General features: G+C 37.7%; 2 protein-coding genes across 4 annotated transcripts in view; both read right to left on the bottom strand.

Moving 5' to 3' along the window:
* Positions 1-13,634, bottom strand: part of LOC127499295 (spectrin beta chain, non-erythrocytic 4-like) — a 92,073-nt gene extending 78,439 nt beyond the window's left edge. Inside the window, exons 1-2 of one of the 3 annotated variants that reach the window (XM_051869455.1) lie at positions 13,245-13,634; positions 304-471 (exon numbers count right to left, since the gene is read on the bottom strand). In XM_051869455.1, coding sequence (XP_051725415.1) covers positions 304-448 — 145 coding nt within the window. In that variant the 5' untranslated portion in view covers positions 449-471; positions 13,245-13,634. The remainder of the gene's footprint in view (positions 1-303; positions 472-13,244) is intronic. The other 2 variants (XM_051869457.1, XM_051869454.1) reach the window with 2 other exon arrangements.
* prx (periaxin) overlaps positions 1-14,538 on the bottom strand; it is a 100,354-nt gene that overhangs the window by 23,702 nt on the left and 62,114 nt on the right. The window lies entirely within an intron of this gene.

Genomic DNA, 14,538 nt, shown 5'->3' with positions numbered 1-14,538 from the left:
TTGCTGATCAAGAAACAATTTTTTATAAATATCAATGATAAACAATTGCGCGGCTTAATATTTTAGTGGAAACTGTGATCTTTTTTTTCAGGACTCTTTGATGACTAGAAATTTCAAAAGAACAGCATTTATTGGAAATAGAAATCTTTTGGTTAGCCTTTTGATTAATTCAATGCATCCTTGCTGAATATAAGTCTTAATTTCTAACAAAAATCTTACTGACCCCAAACTTTTGAATGGCAGAGTATATTTGCTTGAAGTTTAGACACATGCAGCCACAGAACTAGCAGATCTTTCATGTACCGGCTAGTGCTTTGATGCGGGAGCACTCAAATAGTTTGGCACTGGTGGTCTCTGTTTCCCAGAATCCTGTGCTTGCAGGCCTGTTGTTGTTGTTGAGCTGTCTCTGGGCCTCAGCATTGTCCAGGTCTGTTGAGGCATTGGCCATCGCGCCTGCTTCCTCAAGCAGCCCTGCATATAGTGTAGTAAAAGTCAGTATCCACAGAACCAGCTAAACAGAAAAGCTGTAAAGCCAAACAAATACACACACAACCCTAAAAGAATCCAAAAATAAAAAAATACAAATACGATGGAAGTCAATGGGGCCCATCAACTGTTTGATTACCGACCTTCTTCAAAATATCTTCTTTTGTGTTCAGCAGAAGAAATTCATACAGGTTTGGAACAACTTGAGGGTGAGTAAATGATGACAGAATTTTCATTTTTGGGTGAACTATCCCTTTACGGTACACATTTAGATTGACTGTACGGTATAAGGAGGCAGGGCACTCACAGACAAATGAATGGGAGAAATGGCTACTCAACATGGCAGCTAACTGTAAATTCGGCTTTAGCCAAATGCATTTTTGACATTTTACTGTCAGATTTTTTTGCTGATTTGTCATGTGTTTTTTAAATATAAATTTGACAAGCAGCTTTGGAGATTTCATTCTTTTCCCACTCAAGTAGAACAGAGGTGTAGTAGCATCACTAGGAAGTAGCATTACCAAGATGGCCGCCAGGTGAACTAACTTGGCTTAAAGGGATAGTTCACCGCAAAATTTAAATTCTGTCATCATTTACTCACCCTCAAGTCATTCCAGACCCATAAGTCAACCATAGGATAATTTCTGCAAAATATTATGTTGCTTCTTGCACATTTCTTGACACTTTCAAAGTAAAATGTCCAGTGCGTGGTGCTAGAAGCAGTTCAAAACAGATGAGCGTGAATCTGGCTACATTTTATTATGCTGGTTGTTGTTCATAGTGCAGCAGTTACTCCAAATGAGATGTGACATTAAAAGGTTACCTACCACCTACACTAAACCCTTCCCAAAACCTGACCGATAGTGTTAAGAAAAGCAAACGTGAGGAAAAAATGTAGTTGCTGAAACAACCATGTCATTTTAGCTTATTTCTACAAGTCTTCGAGCTCTTTTATGGTGACTCGTGTTTCACGAACCTTGTACCCGAGCATATCACAAGTGCAATGTTGTACCAGGTGAGCTACCGAGAAAGTTTTCTGTCAGAAAAGCTGTTACATAAGTGTATGGAGCTGTTTATGTGATGCAAACATCAAAATGTATTTGATTACAAATCATGCACTATGGTAAAAGTGTTTTGTGGTCAAAATATAGCATCGTGTAAAGAACCACGTGAAAATAAGTCTTTAATAATCAATAATCTGCCCCTGCAGAGCATGTTATCCATGAGTATAATATGTAAATAAAGGGCTAAATTAAATCTGTTCATCATATAAAGCAATCGTGTCTCTTCTGAAAGATTGGATAAAACCACTCAACTTATATGGTTAGTTTTACTAACTCTTTAAAGGGACTTTGAACACATAAAGATACACAAAGTTAAAGTTTCACAAAAAATACCACCAACAGCAAAACAGCACCTAAATTTAAATGACTGTCGCAATGTTTAATATGAAAATAAATGTGGTTTTAGGTGGTTAAAGGCACTTTATACTCACAAAAAAGTACCTATCTAGTGTCTAGTAAACAAATTAAGATTAATAAAAATGCTCATTTTGTGTTATTTTAGTCACTTCAAGTAGTAGTGAGGTAGTGTGCAATGACTGATGGATAAATATACGATAAAAGATCGGACTGAGCCTAAAATCGTCTTATAATTTGAAGTCTCACTTAAGATAGCTCAAAACCCTGTCAGTATGAAGTCCACTTTGCAAGGCACTATGGAGCAACTAGAAAGTAGCCATGCATGGTTCCTCACATGTCAACTAAGGTAAGGTGTTTTGCGTCACATTTGTTAGCCTACTATGTTGCCTATTGTAGCACAGAACGATTTGTTGTACGAGACAGATATTCCTTTGAAACCACAACAAATAACTGTTCCAATTCCCCTCAAGCTGATGTACAGTAGCTTCATGAGAAGATGACGTCAAGTGACCTTTTTACAGGAGTACAGAACAACTGGGTCAATTCACCTACTCCTCACCACCAATATGAGAGAGCAGCCCTTTTTTCTTCAGGATCTTGATAAGTGAAATTAGTATGAATGAATTTATAATAGATTTGGGAGGCTAATCCTTCACCCCATCCCCCTTCCAGAACCCTTTCCACTGCCTGCCGGTGAACAACCAGACCATCATTGGTGTGCAGTGTCTGTCATATGTGAAATTTCATGAATTTCTATCCATACAGTCACTGTTCTCATGGTTATAAACAAACACAGAGACTCTTTGACAGGTGTGATCTGCTCTTTTTCCTCATATGTTCATTGAGATGTCAGTCATTATTGTCTTGAGTGAATGCAGCACAAAAGTGCAGAGCGCTCCCCTCCCCCAGCTTTCATAAACCCAAAATCTCACTGTCCCCATCCCCCATAATAACACACACACAATGTGGGTTGTTTTTCGACACCCTCCTGACAGATATTCCAAATGGCACATCAAGAAATAGAAAGAGATCAGCAGAATTTGTTTTGTGTGATGAATTTTTGCCATTTTTATTTTAAATATATATTTGCTATATATAAATGTGTGATTTATTAATTTTTTTAAACCCTTTTAATGTTTAAATAGACATATGACTCATATATGGAAGTGTTTCAAATGTTTCACAGGTGGCCTCGTTTCTAATGGGGAGGTACGGTTTACAGGCCATGTGTTTTATGCAAAACAGAATTCATCTCTTTTAGGCACGTTGACATTTTCCCTTTTTTCAAAGAGTAAAATTCACAAAAACAATCCACTCAGCCCATTCTTTTGAAACTTCATTTGATTTATGAATGTATTAATAACACAAAAATACCCAAAATAGACACTAAAGACCTTGCAAAAATCATTTTTAGAACAAACAGTTGAAATGAAAATTCTCAAATACTCTGTACCAAAAGCAAGCAGCAGAATAGGGCATTGAGATCACTCAAGAGTTATTTGAAAAGGAATGACGGACAGATACTCAATATAGTTTCAAAGGAATCGGTGAGAGACATATGGAAGTTTTCTCATCACATTAAACAAATTCTTTGTGAATTAGGCCAATCACTGCAGTCTCACCAATGGAGAGTTGTTACGCTGAGCTGCAGCAGATAATCCAAGAAAGACGTGATGCAAGAAGACGATCAAACTCACTTATAATGAATACCAGGAAGAACAAAGCACTACACTAACGTTAACACTATACAAGGAACTGAGGAAAACTCATGGCTTAAATACATAAGGGACGTTAATTAACATGACGGAACAGGTGTGTAACACATTAACAACCATGGAAACTACCAATGACAGGGAACTCAGGCAAAGAGGAACGGAACAAAACCAACCTAAAGCCTTGGGTATACTTCATTTTTTTTAGCGTACACACACAGTTGAACGCACAGCCTTGCAAAGCCTACTTCATTTGATTTGTATGCGTACACAGGCGTTAGACGCATGCGCAGTTGTGAGCAATCTCTCACCACGAGTTACGACCCATGTAAATATATTTGTATTCTTTCATGTTAGAGTTGTACAAATAAGGGTACTTTCCAACCTCTTCACACAATCTCTCATCTGTGTACTGTAGGCCTCCATTGTCACTGTAGCTTGCATGCATTCTGTTCTGTTTATGCAGGTTTTCTTCGACTACCTTGTGAATCGACGCCCCCAGGGCACGGTTGCCACCTTGTGGATAAAATAATTACTGAAAAAAAAAATTAAATGTGCATGTGCAACCTTTACAAAAATCCGCCGGTGCACGTACAGTATGCACGTACTCTTCTCGTCGCATACGTGTAAAAAGTGAAGTATACTTTGGTGCTTAAGGGGCCGTTTACCTGACCCCGTTTTCAACTACTTTGAAAACTTTGTATGCGTTTTGGCATTTCATTTACAAGACAATGGCGTGGGGGCCTGAAAAAGCAAACTTTTGAAAACGGATTTCAAACTGCAAGTTTTTGAAAACGACACTTTTATCATTTCCGTGTAGACTACAAAAACGCGAATTTGGCAGTGTCACGTCTCCACGTAAGAAATATCATATCTGGCCCCGGACGTCGAATTCCTGCCAGAAGATATCCCATCTTGCCTGGTATCCAAAACCAGTCAGCAGTCTTTAGAGTTTTGTCTAATACCCAACACCTGTTAACAGCAAGTCTGGTCTGGTACCCAAAACTATATTAACAGTCTTCTATCAGCCAAGAAATTGACTGAGAAAGCCAAGAAGAGCAGAAAGCAGGAGACAAAGTGATGGTTATAAAATGAGCAGAGTTGGTTTATTGAATAAGCTTAGTTGCGTATGTTTCAATGCTCAGACTGTGTCTGACCAGCACAAATAGAAAAGGTTGGTTATACCAAACTGCTTCACTACAACATCCCAAAAACCCTTGAAATGGTGATATTTCTCTTATCTCTTCTTTGTGAAGACAAACATTTCACATTCTATGAAACCCCACAATCATAAGATTAAACAACAATAGAAAGGAAATAATAAGTAATTTAAAATAGAAAATGACAAATGAATAACAAAAAAAAAACGATTATGAATAAATGATAAATCAAATGACAACTGCATAAATGACTACTAATTATAAATGATTATAAAATTAAATCATATAAAAACAAAGAAAATAAATCAACACGGATGAATGGTTGCTCTCTTAAAGTAACACACACACAGGTTGCTTTTGAGAATCATTAGATCCTTCAGCAGCCTCATTTGATTGAATGTGGGATGACAGACAACCAAGCACATCAGAGACAAACCCTGTCTGTAACATACAACTTCTGCAGGAATCCCATTCCCCACATATTCACTAGTTTGCGCTTACATATAATCAGATAAGGTATGGAATATGCGTATTTGGCGTGCTGTCCGGGGAGAGGTCTCCGAGCTTGGAATTTGGCCCGAACCCAGAGTACCCCCCCCCCCCATCCCTAGCTGGGATAGGAATAATCGAGAGTGAGGAGTTGGGGTGGAGGAGGGATGCTGGAACCGAGGTGAGTCGGCTCTATATATGCTTCCTCTCGCCCTGATTGTTTAGATTATCTGAACGTGCTCCTACCGAACTTTGTCAATAAAACATAATTTACGGCACAACAGTTATTCCATCAGTTCCATCAGCAAAGTCCGTAAGTGCCAATTTCCAAATGGTTTGACAAAAATAATTTTGTTTCCTTCTATGTTGAATATTTCCTACTGAAACAGGAAGCTGGAGCGGGGCTTATCAAAATAGCAAATAGTGTTTAGTTTACATTACATCCTGTCAAAAAATATTATCAGATATGATCCCATTGCCCTTTTTATACAGTCATGTAGCCTTTAGTTTACATCACAACCTAGCAAAACCTCACTTGACAGCTTAAGCTCTGGATGAAAGCAATGAAGACACTTTTAAAAAAAAAAATCCAGCCATTTCCTTTGCAATCAGTTGATGGCTGAGAGACAAAGTAATGTTTGAGAATTGACAGAATTTAAAGGAGACCTATAATTCCCCTTTTACAAGATGTAAGTCTCTGGTGTTCCCATAATGTGTCTGTGACGTTTCAGCTCAAAATACCCCACAGATCATTTATTATAGCTTGTCAAATTTGCCCCTATTTGGGTGTGAGCAAAAACACGCCGTTTTCGTGTGTCCCTTTAAATGCAAATGAGCTGCTGCTCCTGGCCCACTTTCCAGAAGAGGGCGGAGCTTTAACAGATTGCGCTTCGATTGCTCAACAACAACAAAGCTGGAGAATCTCACGCAGCCAAAATGAGGATTGTCAGTAACGGTGTTCAGCCTTACATTGTTCAAACCGGAGTCGACACTGATGGAGAGACTCAGGAAGAAGTTACAACTTTTAGAATGAATCTGGACGTTTCTGAATGATTAGTGGATAAATTTATGTAGTTGCTGTGGAGTTGATTCAACTCATCCACTAGCATGTGCCGTCATGTTAATCTTTTGTGCAAATCCAGCGTTGAATTGACCCTCGTTTGTGAAGCAGTCCGGCATAAAATGACAGCATGACAACAACACTCTACTACAGCAACTCTTCCTCTTTTCTAAAGCAGCCCAGCATGGCCTCACCCCTTTTGTTGTGTGTCCCCGGGGACAGGGTTTATGTAAATTTTAGGGTTAGTCATGTCACTAACCCGGGAAGAAGCAAAAAGTATTCTCATTGCTTTATAATATTAAGGTAGAACCACTGAACTCACATGAACTGTTTTAAAAATGTATTTAGTACTTTTATGGATCTTGAGAGGTTCGGTGGCTTTGCTCTCAATAGAGGCCTCACTGAGCCATCGGATTTCATTAAAAATATCTTCATTTGTGTTCCAAAGATGAATGAAGGTCTTACGGGTGTAGATAGACATGAGGGTGAGTAATAAATGACATTATTTTCATTTTTGGGTGAACTAACCCTTTAATAATAGATTAAAACACACAAATTAAGATACACTCTCAGAAAAAAGGTACGAAAGTGTATAAATAAAATGTACACTTTAGGTACAAATAAGTACAAAATATGCATCCTTAGGGGGTAAATAAGGTACAAAGGTGTACCTTTTGAAAGGGTACCGCCCCAGTGACAGCTTTTGTATCTTTTTTTCTGAGAGTGTATGAAACAAATTTGCAATGTATCTTTTACACAACCTCTGTATCAGATAACATTGGGTATAATGTACCCAGGGTTTCCTTTCCCACTTCTCTGTTACTACTAACAACTTGACCTCATGTCAGGCTCTCTTGTCCTTACTGGGCCTATCAGGGCTTTATTCCTCCCCAGCACCTGGTGTCCACGGACATGACAGACTGCAGGATCTAACTGACATGTGTTTCTCCCTGACAAACAAACACAGCTGTGAGAGAAGCACGAGACTTCAGGCGTTCACACATTCACAATTAACTCCACTCCTCGCAAGTCTTGAGAAGAATCAGAAACTGCACCACACACACACAGTGAGTACATTTGATTCAGGTCATTTATCTTCTGAGCTTTAAGGCAAAATCAGTATAGTTCTGGTTGATGGACTGCGGATTTTACCGAGTAGATGTGTCGAAAAGGCCTGTTTGTCTTTGGAGGTGGGTAAATCAAGGAGCTGAAGCCTTCATTCTACTGCTGTCCCTTGCAGAGTATTGCTCATTATTATACAGCTTTGGCTGTGCTCTGGACCTTCCTGAGTGTAGTGGCCAGTCGATAAATCTCACCCTCTTTTAGCGCTGACAAACATAAACTCTGCTCAGGCACCTCCTTAGAGATGCACAATTTCACCAAGAAATGATATAGGGACAATGATGTAATCAAAAGGACATACAAAATAAACCATGATTCCCACACCGAAAAATGTTAAACGAATTGTCAATATATTGGTCTTATCAAAAATCAAGTTTTCTGTTTTAAACATGTTTTGTTCAGTGTTCAGCTGTTCAAACTCCAAATAGAAAAAATTTAAAGAAACAATTTTGTTTAAATAGTATTTTCTCTTGATATTATGACTGTTAATGTGCAGAATACTGGCTAGCTTTACTGACTACAGAAATGATTGTGGGATTATTCATTTTTCTGGTGTTTTTTTTAAATACATAACAGAAAATATGATGCATATTTTAAAAAGACCTTACAATTAAGATCTTTATTTATACTATTATATTATTTATAATAAGTATATTATTTATATTAAGTAAACTTAATTAAACATTGACTAACAAAATATTTTAACATTGTAAAAAAATCTCAACTAATTATATATTTTTTCTTTTGTCGTTTTTTTGAGTTTAACTTACATCCCAAAAGTTTAGAGAACTTTTTTAATTTTGTGAATTCAAATACATTGGACAAATCAGTTGGATAAACAGAGTAAATTAAGTTTAGTTTAGTTTACTAAAATCATATATTTTTTTTATAGTGTAATTTTATCTTTTTTTCATATTATAGCTAATTTAGATTTTGTTTATAGTGAAATTAAGGCCAAAAATTATTATATTGGCCTTCATTAAATAACATTGTGGCTTATAATAAATAATCTTACTTTGCATTAATGTTTTTGTCTTTGAGAAAATAAATATTTTTGATTAATATTAAAGGGGTCATGACATTGCCTTGATGTTTTGACATATAAGAGGTTTTTATACCATTAAAACATCCTGCAAGTTTCAAAGCTTAAAATGTCCTCCTCATTATAAATAAAGCATTCATTTAATCAAGCTCCAAAAATGGCTCGTTTGGATATTGGGGGACTTGTGACGTCACAAAATGCATTTTTGCAACTGACTGCCTCCAGACCAAGACATCGACAAATAGATATATATCATCGCATGATAGACCCCGCCCACAGGCATTCAGTCCCTTAAAAGCTGACACTTGCATACACTGCGAGCGTCACGTCAAAAGCAAATATAACCCATTATAATAACTGATGCTGTCTACACTGGATACAGTATACAGATGCGCGTTCAGTTTCTGACATACTCCAGGCAGCAGGACAACAGGACACATGGAAGAGTAATTAGAAGCATAAAGGAACACTTGCTTTGATGTGTCCTGTTTAAACAGCTCGTTTGCGTCTCTTTACAGACTTTAGAAGAATACCAGCATCAGGAACAAGTGGATGGTTTATTTTAAAGGGGTGGTTGATTATGATTAACTTTTTCTTTTACTTTAGTTAGTGTGTAATGTTGCTGTTTGAGCATAAACAACATCTGCAAAGTTACGACGCTCAAAGTTCAATGCAAAAGGGAGATATTTTCTTTTACAGAATTCTCTGTTTAAGGACTACAACAAATGGCTGGTAGGGACTACAACGAGCTTCTTCCCGGGTCGGTGACATCACAAACCCCAAAATTTACATAAACCCCGCCCCCAAGAACACACAACAAAAGGGGGTGAGGCCATGATGGGCTGTTTTAGAGAAGAGGAAGAGTTGTTGTAGTAGAGTGTTGTTACCATGCCGTCATTTTACGCCGGACTGCTTCACAAGCGAGGGTCAATTCAACATGACGGCACATGCTAGTCGATGAGTTGAATCAACTCCACAGCAACTACATAAATTTATTGTCATTTTGGCTGCGTGAGATTCTCCAGCTTTGTTGTTGTTGAGCAACCGAAGCGTGAGCTGTTAAAGCTCCGCCCTCTTCTGGAAAGGGGGCCGGGAGCAGCAGCTCATTTGCATTTAAAGGGACACACACAAAAACGGCGTGTTTTTGCTCACACCCAAATAGGGGCAAATTTGACAAGCTATAATAAATGATCTGTGGAGTATTTTGAGCTGAAACGTCACAGACACATTCTGTGGACACCAGAGACTTATATTACATCTTGTGAAAAGGGGCATTTTGCTTTGTCAGCGAGGCACAGTGTAATGGAGAGTTTGCAAAGAAACTTTTGTTGACAGATGAAGCAGCCAACTGTATTTGAACTGACAGCAGCTGCATCACAAACTGTAAGTAAATGATTTCACAGTGCTTTGTCTGTAAATGATGGTTTTATATGGATAATGTTTTCAATAGACTTATTCACTTGCAATAGCGAGTGGGTGTTGATACTGTTTCCTATGCAATGATGTTAGCCAATCATAACAGTGACCATTTACTGACACGCCTTAAAGGAGCTGCCCCTTAAAAATGGATCATTTCAGACAGAGGGTCAGAATAAGGTTTAAAATTAATAGTTTATTTTTTGTATGTGTTTGTGTGTGCAAATAACTTTATTAACATTATAAGCAAACCTCATATTAACATATGTCTAGACCCCTTTAAATATAAATGTAAGGTTTGAACCAAACCATAAATAGAATTTGAGCAAAACTAATACATTTGGCTGTAACAAATTAGATTTTTTTTAAAAGTTGGTCCAAACAAAGTATAATTTTTTCAGTGCATATGAAATCTGCGCTGACAACAAGCACTGCAGATTCTGTCTGGACGTGCTTATAATTAATTAGCTCTTTTGAATTTATCAAAGCAGCAGGTATCATCCACCCTGTCTCCTCACTGTCAATATATAAGCATAATAGGAGAAATCTGCATTGACATCATCACAACATCATGTTCCTAAATCAGTTTCCAGATGTGAGACAGAGGGACAGACGGGCTGGACGAGGATAATCTGACGGAAGAATCTGCCTCAACAAGAACAGCGGTTGCCCTTTAAAAAGGACATTCTACATTTAAACTCAAATAGGTCAGATATAGATCAGGGGCTGGTGCTTCTTCTTAGACTGTAGGGTTGCTTTCAGGGGAATAAAAAAGTGATCCAGTCCTCAAAGAGACGAGGAGGACCTGAGGGAGATCATGCCATGCTGCATTAACATGAAGGCCGTCACTCCCTGGGCAGAGGACTTCTCTCTCTCTCTATGCTTGCTGCCACCTTTCTTCATTTCTTGATCGAATTGACAAGTAAATATAGACATCTTGTTGAATTTGTTCGACTGAAAAATCTGCTTGGGGATCAATGACATCAGTAGAACTGGTCTACACTGGATATATTCACATATACACAAATCGGTGTATCTTTGACTAGAATTTCAGAAACCCAATATGATTTGATTGATTTTAAAAGACAAGACATAGAAGATGCAACAGTGAACGTCAGCAGACAGCGTTAGGCCTCTGACATCACACTATGCCACTGTACTCACAGTTCAACAATTTGTTGTTACAAAATCCACTGCTAATAAAGCAAGCCTTCAATCTCTTGTCACTGTGAAAGACATATACATATACCTCTTATTTTAAAAAGTATGCATTTGCATCAATCCAACTGGATTTAGGAGTATAAAAACAAGTGCTTGTTGCAAAGAACAAAATTATAGTGCTGTAGCAAAGTTAACTAATTTATACCAAATAACTATTAGAAATTCGCAGACTAAATGAATATATATTGTTTACAGTTAACATATATAATGACATATATTCGTCCTGACACTTGGTTTCATATAAATGAGATTTGGTGCATTTAAAGTCCATAAAATATTTTAAAATGTACAAATAATTAATCATTTTATAGATTTTAATTTTATGTTTTAAATTGAAATTATTCATTATTAAATTGAAAAATATATGTTTATTGTAATTAAGATTTTGCATAATTTTATATTTTTCAATAATCATAAAACATTATTGCAATTATTACTGCATCTATTCCACCTACTGTATGTGCAGCATTTAAAGGATTAGTTCACTTTAGAATTAAAATTTCCTGATAATTTACTCACCCCCATGTCATCCAAGATGTTTATGTCTTTCTTTCTTCGGTCGAAAAGAAATGAAGGTTTTTGAGGAAAACATTCCAGGATTTTTCTCCATATAGTGGACTTCACTGGGGTTCAACGGGTCCAAATTGCAGTTTCAGTGCAGCTTCAAAGAGCTCTACATCATCCCAGATGAGGAATAAGAGTCTTATCTAGCTAAATGATTGGTCATTTTCTAAAAAAAATAAAAATGTATATACTTTTTAACCACAAATGCTCGTCTTGCACTGCTCTGCGATGCGCCACACATTACGCAATCATGTTGTAAAGTACCACAGTAGGGCAAAAAATCTAATTTTCTCCTTCAACTACTTCAAAATCGTCCGAAATCGTTGTTTTACCTTTTTTGTAAAGGACGTTTGACTTAGTCTTTGCACGTTCGCTAGACACTGGATCGGTACTTCCGCCTACGTCACGTGATTATGTAATGCATGGCGCATCGCAGAGCAGTGCAAGACGACCATTTGTGGTTAAAAAAGTATATACATTTTTTTTTAGAAAATGGCCGATCGTTTCATTACACAAGACCCTTATTCCTCGTCTGGGATCATGCAGAGCCCTTTGAAGCTGCACTGAAACTGACATTTGGACCTTCAACTCGTTGAACCCCAGTGAAGTCCACTATACGGAGAAAAATCCTGGAATGTTTTCCTCAAAAAATGTAATTTCTTTTCGACCGAAGAAAGAAAGACAAACATCTTGGATGACATGGGGGTGAGTAAATTATCAGGAAATTTTAATTCTGAAGTGAACTAATCCTTTAACAGTCTGTATGAATAGACCTTTTTGTGGCATATATGCTGCTTTAGGTGCAGCTTCTGTGCCTCTTTTGCAGTCTAAATACTATATACAGTAAGGTTGTACATCAGTTTCAGGAGACAATACAACCAGGAGCAGTGCATACACAACCTACTGTTTGCATTTAACCTTAATAGGACTCAAATGTCCTGCCTCTTGGTTTCAAGTAACTGTAAATTAGACATCCTCACCTCAGACTCTTCCTTGTATGCTGCAGAACAGGTCATGAATGACAGCAAGTGTTTCATGTTTTACAGTGAAAGTGCACTGCTGCTAATTTCTGACACATACTATGACTGGAGCTGTAGGTGCAGCTATAGCCTTTACCGCATTGTTGACCAGTATTCCCATCACCGTTTACACCCAGCGCTGTTTATTCTCATCAGCTTACATATCTAATGTTCATGTTATATTTCTTCCATTCAAGCCTGTCACTTTACATAGCCACTTATTTGAGCTTACAAGCAACTTTCCTCAATGTAATCCAATGTGCAGTGTGTTGGAAAATGCAGCACCGTGCAAATATAAATACCAGGCCTTTCTTAAACACAAAACAAACGCAGCTGACATTTAAAACAAGCACTCCACCTCAGACACGCGACAGTGAAATATCGGCTCAAGACACGGCCCAGAAATGACTGCAGTATGTGGCCAGCACAGGCCGGTCGCTGCATTCACCATACAGGAATCAGCGGACATTACAACAATGTATGTGAATCTCTGTTCTCCAGTACAGACATATGCGATTCACCGCGTCCTTACCTGCACACCCACTCCTAAGGATGAATGATTATTCCACAGATCAATGCAGTAAAATGCTTCTCATGCTATGTATGAATAATCCCGGATGGATTCAGCGCTGTCTCTTTTCTCTGGCATACTTCAGTCAGGTACACGGCGCGCGGATGCGGTGAGAAGGGGATGCGTGGCGCAAAACGACACTCGGTACATTCGATGACACCGGTCAGTACGCGGCTTCTTCAAGGGTGATGTCACACGCATCACATTCAAAATGTGTCTGAGGCCAGATTTGCTTGCTCGGTCAGATCGCCGGTGTGCTCGGATATCCCGTGCACCGGATACACGCGCGCGCTCCCTCTCTCTCTCTCTCTCTCTCTCCCTGCGCTCTCAATAACGCGGAGGATACAGCAGTGATGGGGAAGCCACGCGTGCGCGCGTGGGCGCGCACATACACGCACGCACACACACACACTGACTGACACAGACACACTGGTAAATTTATGCCTTCTGTTGTCATTAAATTAAGCTGATTACAACTGACTACTACTCTTCTGAAAATATCGGTCTACAGCCTAAACTGGTTTGCTGGGTTATACTGGTCTCACAGACTGGCTAGATAAAACGTGCCCCAAACCCCTCTAAATCTAGCCCATGGACTAAGATATTTATATGCAATTTCATAATTACTTCGTTTTATGTCTTTGAAACAAGTGTATGTCGAATGTACTGAGAAGCATTTATGGTGAACTAAAATATACTTTAATGTCATTTCTGTTGATACTTGTATGTTATGTATTTAAATATATTTGTTATCAAATTATATTATTTGTATGAAGTTGCTATTTGGTACATTTAAAAAAAAAAAAAACTTTTATTGAAAACACTGCAAGTATAACAAAAGATTATTAAAACGAAATGATTTAAAATCTACTTTAAAGTAAAACTTTTAATTTGACGTTATTATAAAGTGCAAATTTTAAAAGTGTTGGCTACTTGAGTGTGTTAAGAAACAGTCATGAAAGTCTAATTTTATTAAGTACACATAAGTGGCCTTTTATTTCATTAATATTATATTATTTGCAAGAACAGTTTTTTAAACATACTTTTTAAGATTTGAAGTAGTCTACACTGAGTGCACATTCGATACAATTAATTTTTTTTTTTTAGTCATCTTGACATGTGGTCCTCTGTTTTATCATGCATTAAGGAAGGCTACTATGCTACTATATTTAAGGTATAAAGAAGATTCTAGTAGTTTGGTATAGGTTATATTAACATATCATATCACCATATTCATCATATAGCCTATATAACT

The sequence above is a fragment of the Ctenopharyngodon idella genome, chromosome 18, assembly GCF_019924925.1.
Source record: "Ctenopharyngodon idella isolate HZGC_01 chromosome 18, HZGC01, whole genome shotgun sequence".
Taxonomy (NCBI): Eukaryota; Metazoa; Chordata; class Actinopteri; order Cypriniformes; family Xenocyprididae; genus Ctenopharyngodon; species Ctenopharyngodon idella.
The sequence above is the reverse complement of the archived record's forward strand: the minus strand, read 5'-3'. Positions and strand labels throughout refer to the sequence as shown.